This window comes from Diabrotica undecimpunctata, chromosome 7 (genome assembly GCF_040954645.1).
Source record: "Diabrotica undecimpunctata isolate CICGRU chromosome 7, icDiaUnde3, whole genome shotgun sequence".
NCBI lineage: Eukaryota > Metazoa > Arthropoda > Insecta > Coleoptera > Chrysomelidae > Diabrotica > Diabrotica undecimpunctata.
The window spans coordinates 149,886,318-149,906,852 of NC_092809.1; the positions used below are offsets into that span (position 1 = coordinate 149,886,318).

The 20,535-nt window shown below is 32.8% G+C and overlaps 1 protein-coding gene across 1 annotated transcript in view; it reads right to left on the reverse strand.

Annotated features, from left to right (window-relative positions):
• The window catches only part of LOC140446035 (phenoloxidase-activating factor 1-like), a 75,348-nt gene extending 58,918 nt beyond the window's left edge, over positions 1-16,430 (reverse strand). The window contains exons 1-2 of the mRNA XM_072538538.1: positions 16,272-16,430; positions 4,505-4,788 (exon numbers count right to left, since the gene is read on the reverse strand). Coding sequence (XP_072394639.1) covers positions 4,505-4,788; positions 16,272-16,344 — 357 coding nt within the window. The 5' untranslated portion in view covers positions 16,345-16,430. The remainder of the gene's footprint in view (positions 1-4,504; positions 4,789-16,271) is intronic.
• Between the last annotated feature and the right edge of the window lie 4,105 nt (positions 16,431-20,535).

Consider the following 20,535-nt stretch of genomic DNA (forward strand, 5'->3'; position numbering starts at 1 on the left):
AATCACATAAAACAAACAATATATTCAAAGTTATTACACACAGCTTACTTCTAACGACAGAACTAGATTTTGACAACTGACCGGTCACACCATCTTCCTGCTAATAGCCTAAGGTCGCACAAAAAAAATTTGTATGGGTCTAAAAACCTTACATATATGTAACGCCAGGTTAATGGGTTATTGGCCAACCATAGCGACTTCTTCCATAACTAGATTTTTTGGAATATCAAATTATGGACCTAATTAGCACTAAATTTGCACTTATTAGACAAATTCTCAAAATGACATAGTAGCTTACACTGTTAAATTCGCACCAAAAGAAATATTAAAACTGTATTCTACGGCTATCGACACGATATTGTGTAAAATTGTGGTTAATCCCCAATAAAAAGAGTAAATTTTACATTTAAAATTGTAAACTTTTGTTTATCAAGTCTTCTTCTTTATGTGCTGCCTTCTACCGAAGGTTGGCGACCATCAAACGATAGGTTTCTCTGTTTTGTGCCGCATGTATTATGTTCGCGGCTTCTGGTATTTGAAACCATTCTCGCAAGTTTATCAGCCAGGATTTCTTCTTTCTGCCCAAACCGCTTCTACCTTCAATCTTGCCTTATACGATAAGCTGTAGCAGACTGCACTTATCATTACGGAACACATGGCCCAGGTATGACGCTTTCCTCCTTTTAACAGTTGTTAACAATTCCACCTCTTTACCCATTCGTCTTAATACCTCTGTGTTCGGCTTCAATATTCAGGTCGATATGTTGAATGTTCTTTTTACTGATCACCATAAATTTAGTTGTCTTTCTATTGATCTTCAATCCAAATTGGTTGCCGGTAGTATTTACTCTATTTAGCATCATCTGTAAATCTTCGATGTTATAGGCCAGTATAACAGTATCGGTATTTGAGACCATTCTCGCAAGTTTATCAGCCAGGATTTCTTCTTTCTGCCCAAACCTCTTCTACCTTCAATCTTGCCTTATACGATAAGCTGTAGCAGACTGTACTTATCATTACGGAACACATGGCCCAGGTATGACGCTTTCCTCCTTTTAACAGTTGTTAACAATTCCACCTCTTTACCCATTCGTCTTAATACCTCTGTGTTCGGCTTCAATATTCGGGTCGATATGTTGAATGTTCTTTTTACTGATCACCATAAATTTAGTTGTCTTTCTATTGATCTTCAGTCCAAATTGGTTGCCGGTAGTATTTACTCTATTTAGCATCATCTGTAAATCTTCGATGTTATCGGCCAGTATAACAGTATCATCTGCATATCGAAAATTACTTATTGGTACGCCATTAATCTTGATGCCCTCGTTGTACTCTTCCAGTGCCTCTAGAAATATTTGTTCCGTGTACAGGTTGAAAAGCAGTGGCGAAAGAATACAGCCCTGTCTAACCCCTCTCGAAATGGTTACGTTTTCACTCATCATATGTCCATTCTTCATGTGGGCTGTTTGATTCCAATATAGTTTTTTTTTAATCTGGATGTCCGTAGTAGTGTCAAGTCCTGTAAGATGTAATAGTTCTATGACTTTGTCATGTTTGATAGTATTGAATGCTTTCTCATAGTCGATAAAACAGGCGTAAACATCTTTGTGTTGATCCAGACATTTTTAATCAAGACTTGTATTGCAAAGAGCGGCTCTCGAGTTCCAAAACCGCATCTAAAACCAAACTGTGTTGTACTTATGCTGTGTTCTAATTTTGCTCGTATTCTGGATTGGAATCCGCAAAAATACTTTAAGAGGGTGTGACTCATTAAACTTATAAGGCGATATTCACTACACGTCTTAGAATTCGATTTCTTGGGAAGGGGCACAAATTTAGATTTCAACCAGTCCGATGGAATTTCACAAGTATCATATATCTTATTAAACAGTTCTAATACTACATTCAGGTTGTTCTCGTTAGAAACTTTTAAAAATTTGACTGGTATTTCATCGCATCCTGTTGCTTTTCCATCTTTCTTTTGATCTATAGCTTTTATCATCTCACTTTTTAATATTTTTGGTCCATTCAGATCAAGTGTGTTCATAGAAATATGACGATAATCCGTAAACAAATCTTTTATGTAATTTGCCCAAGTCTGTAACTGTTCTTCTTTATCTACAACAAGTTTGTTGTTCTCGTCTACTAACCTACCAAACTATTTTTTCTTGTAAGTATAAGTAAACTCCTTGATTTTTTTATGCATATTAAAACTATCATGTCTTCGTCCTAGCTCTTCTATCTCTTGATATTTTTCTTGTAACCATTTCTCTTTGGATTCTTTTATCTTTCTGCTGACAGTTCTATCCATTTCTTTATATTGTTCGGGATTATTCTTATTTTCCCTCCTTCTGTCCATAAGGTGTAATATTTCATCTGTTATCCATTCGTTCTTCTTCTTCCGCTCGTAGTCACCAATGACTTCTTTCGCGCCGTTGCATATAGCGTCCCTTAAGTTGATCCAGTCTCTGTCAATATCATTAGTATTGATTGTTAAAGCAACATTACTATTAATGCTATTTGTAAGCTTGACTTTAATCTATTGTTATTCTGTTTCTGGATTAAAGTTTTTAATCTGACTCGTAATTGGGCTACAAGAGGATTATAATCAGAGTTTATATTAGCTCCAGGATATGTTTTGGCTAACATTATTGCGTTAGGGAATCGTTTGTTAATTGTTATAAAGTTTATCTGATTTCTAACGATGTACCCAGTCCTGTCCTGTGATGACCTCCAAGTGTACAATCTTCTTATTGGTAACTTAAACCAAGTATTAGTGATAATTAAGTTTTTCTCCTGGCAAAACTGTATTAGTCGATCACCTCGCTCATTTCTTGTTCCCAACCCATACTTGCCAACTACTTCACTTACTTCGCCTTTGCCTACTTTGGAGTTAAAATCCCCCATTACTATGGTTATGTCTTAGGTTTTTTATGATTTCGTCTAATTGTTCGTAAAACACTTCAACTTCTTCATCAGTACTCTCAGATGTGGGAGTATAAACCTGAATTATATTTATATCTAGAGCGTGCGCACTTATCTGGAACAACATGCAGCGTTCTGAATATGGAATAAAATTTTTGCCTATGGTTGACATGTTTATCGAGTAAATATATAAATTGCCTACCTGCATACGACACTCTTTTCTGTCGGGAATAGCTGAGCTTCTGCTAAAAACAGATGAAAGTATTCTTCCCATTGGTCTCGGTCGTTTCGGAGGTGGATTTCTAGTAGTGGAGAAATCAGTAGCAGAACCGCAGCAAACCAAAGGTTCTGTGTCGTAACCGCATTGTGACCTTTTCACAAAGCTTATTTGTGATGGATTGCGACTTCTTATTGCTGTCACAAACTCTCTAACGCGCATTCTTCTCATTGCTTCCCATAGTTGTTTCCTGGGCACGCTATCGTATGCTTTCTCTAAGTCGATAAAGGTCATATGTGTTTCAATGTTTTTTTCTTTGTTCTTTTCAATCACCTGTCTCATAATGAATATATTATCTAAACATGATCTGGCTGTTCGGAATCCGGCTTGTTCTTCGCTATAATGGTCCATGTGTTGTTCTAGTTTTTCGTTTATAACTGATGAAAAGATTCTTGCTATTGAAGGTATTACACTGATCCCTCTGTAGTTATTTGGTGACCTTTTGTCACCTTTTCTGAAAATGGAGGACATGTATGATAAATTCCACTCATCGGGAATCTTCTCTCCTGCTTCGATTTTATTGAACAACATTCGTATAAAGGATACTATCCTTGCGCCTCCATATTTCAGCAGTTCCATTTTTATGTTCCCTGGTCCTGGTGCTTTATTGTTTTTGGATTTCTTCAGTGCTTTATTTATATCTTCCTCAGAGGAAAAATATTTATTTCGCAAAGAAATTTTGCATGATTGTTCTATATACCATGTTCTTTTTTAAAATGGTTCTATAAATAGACACAATCACTGTTATTGACCTGACGAAAATCCTTTACGTAAAAGGTTTCAACGAAAGATATACCCAATAGCCATTGAAATTAAACATACTTGCAGAAATTTATGGAGATCGTAGTGTTGAGCCAATCTTTTTAAAACAAAATTTGATCGGAGAAGCAGTTGTAACGTTAATGGCAGGTACAAATAATTTCATTTTGAGGTATATAATCGAAAATGATAACAATTACTCAAAAAATGATTTGTTTTTCCAACAAGATGGCGCATTTCTGCGTTATAGCATAAACGTAAGGCGATACCTTAATGAACGGTTTCCTAGGTAATGGATTGGACGAAAAAGAATTTATTGCGAGTAAGTTTCCCCGACCTAACTCCCCTAGATGTTTTCTATGGATTTGTTTAAAAATCTAGATTTATAATATTGATTTCGAGAAGAATTTCCCAAGTGGAAATCAAAACGTCAAAATAAACATATTTGAAACTAAAATTGAGGTTAATTCCCAATAAAAATAGTCAACGATACATTTAAGATATTAACCTTTATTTTATCAAGTAAATTTAATGATTACTTACCTGAAAACCACAGCTCTGTCTATCAGGAATAGCTGAGCTTCTAGTAAAAACAGACCGAAGTATTCTCGTATCTGGGTCTGGATATGGATTTCTAGCAGTTGAGAAATCGATAGCGGCACCACAGCAAACCAAAGGTTCTGTATCGTTACCGCATTGTGACTTTTTCACAAAGTTTAATTGTGATGGATTGCGACTTCTTATTGCTCTCAAAAAATGAATACACTCATAAACTGATGTGCACGTCGCCGGTTCTCCATTGGGCGTAGTACATGTTGTTCCACGTTCTATAAACAAATAAAGCCAAAACGAATTATTGTATTTTATAAACCTTTTACATCAAAATCATATAAAATTCAAGGTTATCACGTTAATGAACAAGAAAGTCCAAACTATATCGTTGAAGCATTTATTATTTGCAATGTATAGCAATTATTGCATGAATTATTGCAAACATGAAATAAAAAATATTTTTATGTATTATGATTTTTATTAAGACATACAAAAAGAATTAGTACATTTAAAATATTTGTTTAGTCCTATATACAGTTTTTTTTTTGTAAACCCATATATGGTTTCATACGCAACAACTATAAACTGGAACATTTTTTGAAAACCCAGATGTGATTTCGCACGCATTATACGAACATATTTTAATAAAATGTTGACATACAAAAATACATTAGTTATGAAATTGCGATAGATAATTCGTTTTTGTTTTTCATTATAACATAAAAATACTTTACATTTGGTGTAAGTTTTTTTATACATATTTGACACTGTTGGCGATATTTTTGCCATTCTGCCATGTGTCCAATGTTGTCCATATGTACAGAATTTAACGGTGTCTCTTAATATCCCGCAGGAGTTTTTCTTGTTCTTTTTGTTGGTGTTGGGGTTGTTCCATTGGATAGCGCAGGTGGAGTTCCTTGATGACTAGACGTTGGAGTTCCTTGATGACTAGACGATTGAGTCCCATTTTATCCTACTAAACGACCTCTCTTTCTTAGTAGTGACTTCGCAGATTTCCATGAATGTTCAGAAACGGCTTGTTTGAAGTCAAATAATGGCATATACCAAGTTTGTTTATTTTTTCTACGCCAGAATATCCATACGTTCACAACACATAGATCCAATATATGGAAACATATTTGTTTATACCATTTTCTTGATCTTAGATGGATTTTGTAAAGCTACAGTATCGAGTCTAATAACTCCACTCCTCCCATTAGCTGATTATAAACTTCAACAGCTTGAGGGCATGGAATCTCTTTGTACGTTTTTTTTTTCGGAAGTACCTACATTTTGTGGTTCTAGGTTCACTACCAACGTAAGTTAATAACATATTTATTAGCTTATTATCGAACCAAGTTAATAGACTTATGTTTACGTCTTCAACAAGGGCAACCTTTTCTTCTACAATGAAACCACGTCTTTTTTCTTTAGTTCATTTTCGGATGGTATTCCTGAATTTGAAAAACGGTTTAATCGAACTCTACCTAAAGACAACAATTCATTTTTTGTAAGATAAACCTGTAATTTTGGGCGATTAGACCTGTTATCGAAAAATATTTTATCATTAACGTTCTTCGGCATTGTCTCTGCCAGTCTAGTGACTCCCAAATCAGGCGCTCCATTTGGAAAAGTATTGCTTTGCTCACCAGCAAAAATATCAAAGTCATAACTAAAACTTGATACACTACTAAGTACTTGATTTTTTATTCCTACTTGTGAGGTTTTGCCGGATTATATTGTTTGGGGTGGTGTCGGTATTTCGTAGGGATAATTTGTTCGTCAACAGCTAGATGTTCCCCCTTGGGAACCAGTAAAAGGCGTTGTTTAATCTTTTCTAATAGAGGTCGAATTTTGAACAGTTTATCATGGCCTGGATTACTAATAGGAACGGAGTTACTATTATTACTAAATAAAGGTATTTCTTTATAATTTTCCATCTATTGCAGGTCATAGATTCAAATACTCGTGGTTGACCTACAGTTGTATTTCAGTAAAGTCTCGATGATGGTAATTTCGTCAATGACATAGATATACAATTCCTATGAATTGCTCCATTTCGTTTTCGGTAATATTGGCAGGTTTGTTTATGTTATGCTGCAGAGTTTTTATGTTTGGTTGTTTAACAATCATGGATATTAATTGTTTTGGAAAAAAAAGCAAGAAAAAATCTGCAGGAGTTTCTAACTCAAGGATCCATTCTGGCAGCTCTACAACGCCTTAAAATGCCTAATCACTTTTATTAAAATGCTTCAAATGGCCTGATTTCCAAAAAAAAATTTCAGATTTCTTTTTTTTTTGTTGACAATTCTATATACAGGGTGGTCCTAAAGTAATTGTACAAACAGAAACCATAGATTCTGCACTTTAAAATATTACGATTTAAGCCAACTTGCTTTAATAAAATGTTGATATTAAGAAAGATACAGATTCTATTTTTCGCTATAACTTTTACGTTTGTAAATATTTTTGGACAAAAATTTATAATTGGACGCTTTTAAGTAGGATAAATTATAATTTTATACATAAATTAATGTTACTGATAGATGGCGCCACATATGCCACAGGTGTGGCATAGATTTGCGCTTAACTTTTTTGCTCTTAAAGTTACCTCTATTTGTGTTAAAAAATATTAAACATACGATATTTTTACAAAGAAAAGGTATACTTGTTAGTAACCTCAAAATTTAACCGTTTTCGAGATAATCGCATTTTATAAGTCAGCTGCCTCATAATTCTTAGTTGTGATAAAATGTGCGGTAAAGCACTCAATACCTGTAGATAAGCATAATTCATAGTTTATTCTTATTAAAACAACTCAAAGATGATAATGTAACATTACAAAATGGCTGAAAAATGTCTTATTGGAGAAAATATTCTTCATCTTCTTCTTTAGGTGCCGTGTCCGTATTCAGACGCTGGCCGTCATCATGTATACAATTTCCCTTTTCTATCGCTTCTTAAATTTCTATACCTACTAGCGTTGTATTACTTTTTCCCTATTGTAAAATGCTGAAAAACCAAAATATATGGTTTATGTAAGATGGTACACCACCACATTCTAGAGAGAAGGCGTTGAGAACATAGTTAAATATACCTTTTCTAAACGTTGGATTGGACGTGGCAGTCATATTCCTTGGCAATGTGGTGAGATATTGATATAATTATTTAATTTATAAAAAAACCCAAAATAATACTTATTATTCATTACGTAAATTGTTGTTTACCCATTTTTATTATGACAAATGGAAACTAAAGCACAGGTATGAAATAACACACGTGTCTTGTTTCATAATACTTTTGCTACAAATCTTACCTTAAAGACTCAGCATTTTTACAAAAACATCATCGTTGGCCTAATAACCGATATTGTTATAAATATAGTAAACAAACAGGCAATTTAGTTCAGCATAATATTAGTTCGTTAGTTCATAATATTATCATCATTATCATAATAGTCCATTTGTTCGATATGTAATTATAGTTACTCGTAAGCTTATATGAGTGTATATAAGTAACCAATGAATGAGATACATCACAGTTTAATACATTATTTAACCTTTGCGACATAATATACTATAAGATTTGGATATAGATTCGTCCATTATACATTATAGCCACCACGTAGCCCAGAATTTAATCCGCTTGATTTTGGTGTATGGGGCGTATTAAAACAACGTGTCTATAAGAATGCCATAAACATTTGCAACCAAATATGGGAAGAAATAAATACTTCAACAGTTTCTTTAGAACCAATGATGCTATTTAATATGAGATGATTTTTATGGAATATATTGACAAATGAATTAATGAAAATGGTAGACATATCGAACACTTACTTTAACAAAAAGTTTCGTAATTTAGTTTAACTATTTCTTAATTTGGTTTGTAAACAAAATGTTTTGATTACGACTTTAATTTAACATAAAATATAAAATGTTTGATGTAAAATCCTATTATTCTGTTTTTGTCATATCCTATTATTAATTATCCTGCAGATATATTTATTTTATTTAATATTTCGTTAACTATTAACTTTAGTTATTGGTATTTTATACCAAAATTTAGATTTATTAATGTTTTTGTCTATTTTTCCTTCGTTGCCTGGGGTAATTGCCTTAACTCAGAAATATGCAGCTGATTTGTAAAATGCGATTATCTCGAAAACTATTGAGTTTAAAAGTTATTAACAGGTATACCTTTTTTTTGTTGAAATAATGTATCTTTAATATTTTGTATCACAAATACAGTTCACTCAAAGAGCAAAAAAGTTAAGTGCAAATTTATGCCACATATGTAGCATATGTGGCTCCCTCTATCCGCTACATCAAAGTGTGCATCAAATTATAATTTCTCATATTTAAAAGTACCCAGTTGTAAATTTTTATGCATAAATGTTTACAAACATGAAAGTTATAGCCAAAAATAAAATTTTTAATTTGCACTTTAACACCCTGTATCTTTCTTAATATCAACATTTTATTAAAGCAATTTAGCTTAAATCGTAATATTTTAAAGTGTAGAATCTACTGTTTCTTTTTGTACAATTACTTAAGGACCACCCTGTATATCAGAGCAAATAGGTTTATTTCATCTAAATTCCTTTGTTCATTAGAAATATACTCATTATCTGAATCTGAACCTAATTCGTCTTCACTTACTTCTCCATCACCAGAAATACAGTTAACATATTTAGATGAGCCAAATAATAATTTTTCTAAAAACGGTATAACTAAAATAAGATTGAATCCATCCGAGAGCATTTATGGATTTTATGGATTTATACCAATGTAGACGGAATGCATACGAAACCATATATGGTTTGATAATAAATGACATCATAGAGCTATATAATAATAAGAAATTTGATGTAGAAAAATATTTATACAATAAAAAATAATACTTAGGGGAAGTGTACCAAATATGGAATATGTCCACATTATGGAATATCCTAAGGTTGAACAAACTAAAAGTGGCAACACTGGAACGACATCACCAGCGTGTAGCCGGTGCTTGTCGTGCCTATAGGTAGTATAGGTAGACAGTCATCGTTAAACCGTTGAAAGTAACAGGTGTAATTTCGTAGTTATATTAATTTGTTTTTATCGAGCGCCAGCTCGAAAATTATTTAAGGTATGTATTCTACATTTTGATACACATACTTAAAATAAGCATAGAAATATCTGATTATGTTTTGCATGTTTAGAAAGTTTAATTTTCCTATATTGCAATTTGCAATACTGAACATTAACCTGTTGCAAATACTTTAATTTGGCCAACGAAAAAAAAGATGGCCATGTACCTTATATGAAATACTATACTGTCCCTATGATAGAATATTCCATATTAGGTAAACTTAATTTTTGAAGATTTTAAGAAGCAAATATACATAGGATTTCTATTAATAAATACTGCCCAAATTAATTAATAATATTTTTTTAGAGTAATACCATGGGTCGTAAAAACTGGAGAAAAGAAGATATGGTTCGTGCCATCCAAGCTGTGCGAAGTCAGGAGATGGGATACAAAAAAGCCGCAGATATATTCAATGTTCCATGCACTACATTATTTCGTCTATCAGCTAAGATGAATGCTATACCAGTTCAGGTTGTTGAAACAAAATTAGGACGATCTGCAGCCCTACCACAAAACTTAGAAAATCAGTTGGTAGACTATCTACTTTTAACAGAAAAAAAGTTTTACTGGTTAACAAAAAATGATGTTAAAAGTGTGGCTTATCAGCTGGCTACTGTTAATAAAAAACCCAATCTAGTTTCAAAAGAAAAGACAGGTGCCAGAAGAAAATGAATTTATTCCTGAAACGACACAAGGATAGAATTTCTATTAGAAAGCCAACTAGAATGTCCATTCAGCCAAAGGCTTGAATAAGGAAAACGTGAATCATTTTTTTGATATTTTGGAGGCAGTATTTGAAAATCATAATTATTCAGCTGATAGAGTATTCAACGTGGATGAGACTGTAATAAATATTGTTCAGTCTAAAGTCCAATACGTTCTTGCTCTTAGAGGTTCGAAGCAGGTAGGAGCATTAACTTCTGCAGAAGGAGGTTCTTGAGTTACAGCAGTCTCGTGTATGAGTGCCGGAGGAACTTTTGTTCCACCACATCTGATTTTTACCAGAAAAAACCACAATTTTTTATTGGAAAATGGTGCTCCTCCTGGTTCAAAAATTGTGTGTCATCCAAGTGGATGGATTCAAACCCATATGTTTACACAGTGGTTCTTACATTTTATTGAAAAAGTGAAACCATCACAAAACGATCCAGTATTGCTAGTGTTAGACAGACACCATACACATTGTCGAAATTTAAAAATGATAAATTTGGCAAGGGAGAATTTTGTTGACATAGTGTGCTTGCCCCCTCATTCTACCCATTACATGTAGCCCTTAGTTAAAACGTTAATGGTATACTTAAAAACCCATTATAGTGAGATTTTGAGATTATTTTTAAGGTCAACTCAAAGACCAATTACACATTATGACATTGCTGAACTATTTGGAAAGGCGTATCTTAAGGTGCAAACTGAGACAATTGCCGTTAATGGCTTCAGAAAGACCGGAATATTTCCTATAAATCACCATGTCTTTAACGAAAACAATTTCCTTACTGCAGAACAAGAAAATACTGAAAAAGAACAATATGCAGTAGTTGAAAATATTGCCGACAATAGTGTAGATGAAAATGAATTTGTTGGACCCGAAAATATTACGCTGGTGCCAACCTTTCAAAAACAGACAGGACTTCGAAGGGGTAGGGCACCTGGAAAAGCAGCGATTATTACCTCGTCTCCATACAAAAACGCTTTAGAAACTTTAATAAATTCTTCTTCAAAACAAGCCAAAACAGTAAAGCGGAAAGTACTAATGAAATCATTAGATCACCAACAACCATCCTGTAGTTACCAGCATCTACGTAAGACAAAGAAGAGGAAAATATTTCAAGATTCCCCTTCAGAATCCGAATCAGTAAGTTTCAAAGACGATTCTTCCGGTGATGACATGATAGATATTGCAGCAGACAATTCTAAAGAAGAAGATGCTACTTGTTTCTATTGCGATGGAGAATTTTTGGAAGACAGAAAAGAAGAGAAGTGGATACAGTGCGTTGTCTGCAAAGAATGGTGCCATATAGATTGTTCCGGATGTGAAACTGATATGACATTATTAGTTTAAATTTAAAATTTAAAATAATAACATTTAACGGGTTTTTACCCAAATACTTAGTGGCTCAAAACATGTATACCTAGAAACACTGAGTTTAATAAACAATGTTTAATATTTATTTTTTTACAAGTCATGTTTGTTTTTGAAAGTTTATTAAACATTTCATTTTGAGAACTCGCTGGACAGTTCGAGTATTCACGTTAACTTACCTAGCAATTTGTACACTATTGCAGGGTTCACTAGCTTTCACAAAAGCACAAATATTAATATCCCTGTTTTGACGATCCTCATCGACAGGTCTAACACGTGGTTCATTACCTTCATGACACTTTTTACAACTGTTTACACATCCCGAAGTTTGAAAATGTTTAAGAGTATTTTTAACTGTTGTAACACTTAGTGAGGGTATATTTTCGAATGGAACCAGAACCCAATACCATACAAAATCACGCATCAGCTACAAAGGACCAAACCACTTCCTCACAAACAAACAATGAATTACAAATCTTGAATCAACCAAAAATATTCCAAGAAAATTCTTTAGTAATTGAAAGCGATAGAAAAACCACTGAAATTACTCCTGCAACTAAAAGACAAATGTCCTCTCCTGAAATTCTTAAAAATGACCTACCTCCTCCCGATACTCAAAAACTTAAGAAAAAGCCTAAAACGCAAGAAGATATTCCAATTATTCTAAATCAAATTAAACAAAAAATTGAAAATAGAAACCCTTCCTTTACACTTACTTTTCATGAAATATGTGATTTTCTGGCAAATTCCCTTCACTCAAAACATCCTGAACGCATTGTTAAAAATTATTTAAATGAAAGACAAGAAATAAAAGAAATTTTAAAATTTATATATTCTCAAATACAAAATAAAACTTTAAAAAACAATATCACCAGATTAAAGAAGAAACTGCTTCTCAACAGTCCTTCTTCTACTGACGAAATTGACTAAAAATCAAGTTCTCAACAATAAATAGTTAACACATAAAGAGTTAATGGCCATGTCTAAGTCAAGTAGGAACCAAACTCATCTTACCAAATAATAGAAAAGACCAAGTCATCATCAACCGACTCCGAATAGGACATACTTTCCTTACACACAAGCATATCTTCAACCAGGAGGCTGCTCCGATGTGTACCAAGTGCAACACTCAGTTGTCAGTGAAACATATAATTGTTGAGTGTCCAGTGTACCAGAACGAAAGAATCGCGTGTGCCTTTAGTGATAATTTAAAAAGTATACTAACGTCAAATTTACAGTCTTTATAAGTTATCTTAAAATGACTGAACTATATACCAGATTGTAAAAAATATTTTTTTATGTAACAATATGTATCTTGCTGTTTGTGTATGTCCCCCCGCTAATAACCCTTAGTGGTTGGTGTGGGTATATTTGTTTAAATAAAAAAAAACTCAGATTGTTTTCAAAATCAAAACTCTATTACTAACGCGGCTAAACTTATCAGATATTCAAAGAAACGATTTGAAACGAAGCAACGTGCTCTTTAAATGTACAAATAAACGATTATCTCTTAGTTCCAATGTTTATAATAAAGTTATGATCAAATATGTAAGAAGATCCTGCAGGGTTTAAAAACTTTATACTGTGTCGAATAAAAGTAATCAAATAAAATTAATTCAAGTTAAAGGATTTGGAAATACTCGAACTAAGAACCACAAAATTTTGCCAATCGTTACAAAATTAGGCATCCAGTACAAGAGATAATGAAAAAAAAGAGTCCTAATTTCGTATACCTGAAGAATCCAAACAAATTTCTCGTATCGGCAGTATCTGTTAACTGCAAAATTCAGATGTATGTTTCAGTAAGGAAAGCTATAACTCCTCAGATATGTATTTGTTTCCTAAAAATTTGCTCGTTTTGCATAAAGCTTATAAAGAGATTTTATGCAAATTATTTAGATCTAGAAAGGCTTAATAAATATATATTTTTTAAATTGTTATGCTCAATATTATTAACTACTATTTTAATGGGAATAAGCCACAATTAAAGGTTAAAGTAAGTTTATTGACATTTCAATTTCCACTTCTATCCTTCTAAGTTTTTCTGATAATCCTTTTATGTATGGTATTGTTATTTTTCCAAAATTAGACCAAAAATTAGAAATGGGTTTTGAAAATACCGAAGAACACTATGAACACATCAAAGGGTCGATTCATTTAGCAACAGAAGAAGCACTGGGGAAATGTGACGAAAACCACAAAGGAATAAAACCGTACTGGTCGGATGAAGAAATAGAAAAGGAAATTAGAGATAAACGTGGGAAATACCAAACATTATTAACATCAAAAGCAGAGAACGTTAAAACAATTTACAAAGAAGCACAAGCCAAACTAAGAAAAAAGATAATTTAAAAAAAAGAACAAATTGTGGGAACAGAACTGCCAAAAGATCAACACCTACGTAGGAGGTAGAAGAAGCACAGAGAGTTGGAGATTGATTAAAAGTATGAGAAATAATAAGAAAAAAGACGTTATATCACCAAGAACAACAGAAAAATGGGAAGAATATTTCAAAAAATTACTAACACAACAAAAACCAGAATTTACTAACATAGATAACACGATAGGTATACGTATAAATTCATCACCATTACAAATAAGTAAATCAGAGATGGAAGAAATAACCAAATCCTCAAAATTGGAAAATCCCCTGGTCCTGGTGACATCCCTGCAGAATTAGTGAAAGCCGGCACAGACAAACTCCGGGAACAGTTAAGAAAACTCTTTCAAGACTGCTTAAATGGGGTCGAATTACCAAAAGAATGGAAATTATCTATCATGTCAACTATCCACAAAAAGGACAGCAAGGATCAGTGTGAAAATTACAGAGGAATTGCTGCAAACGGCACAATAAGTAGGATGTATAGGAAACTTATTAAGAACAAAATAGAAAATAACTATAGAGATTACGAAGCAGAGGAGCAAGCTGGTTTTAGAGCTGGGCGATCCACAGTAGACCGCTTGTACTCTATTACGCAAGTTATTGAGAAAAAAACAGCCGTTAATAAAGAAGTTCACCTGGTGTACGTAGACTTACAAAAAACATATGCCAGTGTACCCCTCAGTAAACTATGATCAACCCTACAGCAAACCAACATTAAGCATGGTCTTATCAAAGCAGTCCAAAGTCTGTATAATGGAACGACTGCAAAAATTAAAACTGGATCAATGATATCTGAGAGATTTAAGGTCACGAAAGGTCTAAAGCAGGGTTGCTCAATTTCGCCTACCCTTTTCAAAATTTATCTGGAACAAGCACTCAAGCTGTGGAAAAGAAAATGTAATCCCTCTCGATGACGAGACTACACGGTACACCTTATGTTTCGCTGATGATCAAATACTGATTGCTCAGGATCATGACGACTTGAGTAACATGACTCGGAAGCTAATAGAAGAATATAACAAATGGAGTCCCGAAGTCAACATTAAGAAAACTGAAACCATGTGTATTGGAGGTATAAAGCAGTCCATTATATTAGACGATGGGGTAGAAATTAGACACTGTGATAAATACAAGTACCTGGGTATGAAGATAACTCAAAATGGAACACTCGATGCTGCTATAAAAGACAGAAACATACAGGGTAGACAAGCCATATCCATGATGAATGGCATTCTGTGGGACCAAACAATATCTAAAGCGAACAAACAAATCATATACAACACCATACTTAAAAGTGTAATCACATATGGCAGTGAAGTTTGGCCAATGAAACAAAGAACAGAGAAACTTTTACTAGCAACAGAAATGGACTTCTGGAGAAGAGCAGCAGGCAAATCAAGAAGAGATCGGATACCAAATAAGAGAATACGAGAAATGATGGAAGTCAAGCATACAATAGTTGATAACATAAAAGCAAAACAGTTAATATGGTACGGCCATGTACAGAGAATGCAAGTTGACAGAATTCCGAAACAGATTTTGACGTGGACACCACAAGGAAGAAGAAAAAGAGGAAGGCCGAGAAGAAACTAGAGAGAGGGAATTGAAAAAGAACTAGAGAAAAGAGAAATCCCTCCAGGCCTATGGTTAAATAGAGAAGAATTACGGTTAGGAGTCGGAAAGCGTCGGAGAACGCTGTAAACCGATAGTAGTAGTATTGTTATTTTTCTCGTATTACTTATTATGTATGCTCTAGGATCTATATAGATCTATCTAAGAAAATAAATATATAGATCTATCTAGAAATTCAGAATTTTATGTTTATTGAGAGTAAACTAAATGTAACACCAAATACTTACTACGTCGGAATAGTATTATGAGGTTTTTTTTTTGTTTTATCTCCATGATTCACTATGGAATCACTAACAGAAGAATTTTACTATAATTATGTCATATGGTTGTCTTTTTAAACACAAATTATATGCTACGATTAATGAACTATCTTACAAAAAAGTCGTCCCAGGAACGCAACACAGCAATATAAGCAATATCATTGTAAAGTCGTATTCCCATTAAAATAGTAATTACTTAAAAATGCCACAAGAAAATAGCTTTAACTCAATATTATTGATAATAAAACAACACAAGACCAAACTTACGCGCTTCTATTACGAAACAGTTCAAAAAACAATATACAACTGCACAAAACACAATTGTATGAAAATTCGTCATCACTGATTGGTGTTTATTAGTAAACTGAAGTATTCTTATTATTTTAATTGATTATTACAGACTCGTCCGATATCTGTATGCATATTAATGTTATTGATATTGATTTAACAGGTCCTACTAGTTTTTTAATAAAATATTTTAAAATATCCGTGTATTTTTTTCTTCAAAAATATTCATTGACCTATGGTATTCCTAGAAGAGCCAATTTAAATAAACGACGTACTTTGAATGATTAAAGAAATGTTCATCTAAAAACGAACTGATTAAAAGATTTTAGCAAATTGAATTTACTTCTTGTAATTGAGTTTTGTTATAGGGATTTTTATTAATAAATGTTATAAGTTATTTAAAAAATAAATAATGTATCTGATAATCCTTTTTCACTAACTTTCGTGTGTTTTTTCATGATTAAAATATTCTTATTAAGAAAAAAATTTAAATTGCTTATAATTTATATTAGGGTGATGAACAAAATCACTAATATATTTATAAATCCTATTGGGCAATTGTTCTCATTTCTTGCAAAAATGGTTCTATAACTCGTTTCTAGGCAGTGTTAGATATACGTTAGATGGTACACTAAATAGAACGAAAAATAATTACCCTTAACACTTTGGCTACTGCGTGTACCATTTCTGGTACACAGTTGATATTTACCAGAAACTGCGTGTACCAAATTTGGTCACATGAAGTGGTAAAGTTTCAAGCTCTGTGTACGTTTGTTCAACACAGTTCTGATGCTTTTATATGCGCATCTAGGCTCCTACCGATTTTTTTAAATTCTGGCGGAGCAGTTTAAGACTTCTTCAGCAGATGGCATAATTACTAACTTGTAGGCGGGAATCACTATATTAATTTGTACAACATTACTCTTGTGTGTTTACGTTTCTAAAATTAGTAAAATGACAAAAAAAAAATTAAGTGATGCTGAAGTACTTGAAATAGCGCAGAATTTGAGTGAAATGGAGTATGACTTTATTAGTGAAGATGATGATGATTCGATAGATGATCCAAATTATCATGATTCGTGCTTTTCTTCCTCATAATTTAGAAATTAACAGTGATGGGCAAGTGTTAGATTTCAAATCTGATCTCTCTAGAATCTCTCAACAACAATTCTGAACCTGATAATTTTTTAAATAATACTAATAATTATCCTAATGTCATTTGGAATGATTGTGCAGGTAATATAAGGTATATATAAATTAGTATTCACTTTTATAGTTTTGAGTTTTGTTTACAATTTTGTAGGTAATTTGAAGACATTTACTTTAACGGAAAATTCAGGATTCTCTCAAAGTTTTTTTTGCACAGAGGGAAGGAGATCACCCGATTCATTTTTGTAAATTATTTATTGACACGAAATACTATCAATTATTGCCGAGGAAACCAACAGATATGCTGAACAGAAAATAATATTAGGAGTTACAAATGAAACATTAACAAAAGCGACATTATTGGGACAATGGAGAAACACAAATCAAGCCGAACCTTTTGTTTTCTTTAATCTTTTTTTAAATTTGGATGGGGTTGAATCGTAAACCCACTTTAAAATATTATTTTTGCATCAATATATGTCCAAGATAAAGTTTGAGCTTCTTTTGTCCAATTTGCACTTCTAAAACAACGAAATGGCCTCAGATAGCGCCACAAATACGGTATAAAATTATTTAAATTATGTGGAGTGAAAGGTTACACATACAATTTTAAAATTTATACGGGAAAAGAGCAAACACCTAATGAAAAGCTAATTGGTAAAAAAGTGGTGCTACAGCTTATGGAACCACGTTTACATTCAGTTTGCGTTTTCTGTATAGATAATTATTACACTAGCGTGAATTTAGCACAAGAACTTCTGAACAAAGGTACATATTTAATAGGCACACTAAGAAAAACAGGAAGCATAATCCGAAAGTAGTAAGTGAAGCTAAATTAAAAAGGGGTTAATTAGTTATGAGACAGAGCAACAGTAAAGTCATAATTGAAAAATGGAAACACAAAAGAGATGTCATGTTTCTCACTACAGAGTCTGTGCCTGAAATAGTGGATGTACCCACAGTTCGTAGACTTACTACGGTTGCCTCTTCCGCCTAACCAATGAAGATTAAGACCGAAACTGTACTTTCGTGACGTAATTCTTCCCCTTCAACCAATCAACACTGCAATCGACCTGCCTCTACATTCAGTTTCAATCGCGAATAAATGGGTTTTGTATTCTTGTGTACTCTGGTGACGTAACTCAAGCATCCCCACCCCAGTCGGAAGAGGCAACCGTAGTAAGTCTACGAACCGTGGGATGTACCAACATAAAGGAGTGGTATTAAATGATATAGGATAGTCTCAATAGAAGTTATGCTTACACATCTATTATAAATGCACACACTGCATACAAGGCTATAAAAAACAGAAAAATAAGTCACTAAATTCAGAGAAGAAATCGTCTCAGAAATTTTGTTGTGGTCAAAATCTTCAGATTAAAAATTTGGATGGTCGTCTTGTTAATCAAGAAATAAATCACAACCTTTCCGAAGTGGAACAGAGAGGTCGTTGTACCAGATGTTATAAAATTAAAAGTGATACAAATGGACGTAACGTTGCTATAAAAGAAACAAAACGTGTTAAAATATCTTGTCTAGCATGCTATGAGAAGTTCTTGTATACCAACTGCTTTTTTACTGTCAAGCAAAAAAATGAACATTGTGTGCAAAAATGTTACACACAGTTTCTAATAAGATAATTACGCGTTTATTTCTGTTACAAACTGTGTCTACCATTTTTTGACAGGGTCTTTACACATGTTTTTGTTTTTCCAAAAAATACATAAATATTCATGTTTACATGTTTTTGGTATTAAATATTGTGAATTTCACCAAAACATAGTTTCAGTTTCTGACAAAAAACTTTAAATTTATAGCCAGTAGCCAAAGTGTTAAAATGGTCTACTGTAAAATACTATAAGACGAATTTTAAGATACGTTTCTCCAAATTTTTCTATTTTTAATGATTTTTGTTATTTACGGCAATATGCAAAAATTACGTACGAAAGATGCACTCTTCATATTTAAAAGCTGTTTTAGATTTTGCCACTAGGAGACTCTGATCAAAAGCTATTAAATTTTTAACATGGAGGTGATTCTACTTTCAACTTCCAACTTCCAACAGTCCAAGGTTCATAACATTTGGAACTGAGTCAATCTTCACTGAATCAATCTTCACCTGTAGCTGGCTATCCACCCACAACGTAGACTATTTTAATATATGAAATTTTGGATTGACCTCACTTGTTTGTTCATTGTCTCTCTTGACCAATCACTGGGAGAAAAATGGTGATCTTAACCCCCTTTTTCTTTTATTTTTTGGTTTTTACTGACAGGTTTGTCACCCAAATCTATCATATTCTTTAAATTTACCGCTCTATTGCAATAGGGGTTGATAATTCGCCTTGCTGTTCTGTCATATTTTGACCTCAAGGTCACTGTCTTTTCTCGTTGTTTGGCGTGGATTCTACTTGTTGCTTCCATTTAACCGGCAGCAGCTAAGAAGAGTTGTAACCTCATTCTATTTTTAAATATTTTAATCTTAATCAATTTAATAATGATACCTAAAGTTAAAATTAAATTTAACTAATAATAGACTGTTGGAAGTGCATCTTATGATCTTTTTAGTTCTCTACAAATTAATGTTTTTTTTTGGTTTAATTTTGTTTACTTAGGTTTTCTTTTACATAATTTTTATATACATGTACAATTACCACATGGTCTTTTGCTGTGGTAAGTTTGAGTTAATTTGTAAACTGTATTTAGTTTCAACTAATTGTTTATACAACATAATCTTACATTGTCCATTGTCGTAAGCTTCTTTACATATTTAATATCATTGACTGCTACATGTCTTTTTAAGGTAACACACTTATAATAACGAAGTAGCCACCTTCTTTGTCTTTTATCTCCACCTTTTGACCGAAAAACCCACCACTCTTCGAGTGATCCTTAATTTATATTTGCTGCTAACATATTTTAAAAAGAATTAATATAAAAATGTTCTTATCTAATAAATGTTTCTCTGAAATTTTAATATAATTTATGAAAAAGTTTCGTAACACAAAAACAATTGAATTTATAAATAAGTTAGAATAGCGACCAATTACAAATAAGCCTCAACGTCATAAATGCCAACTTAAAATATTTGACA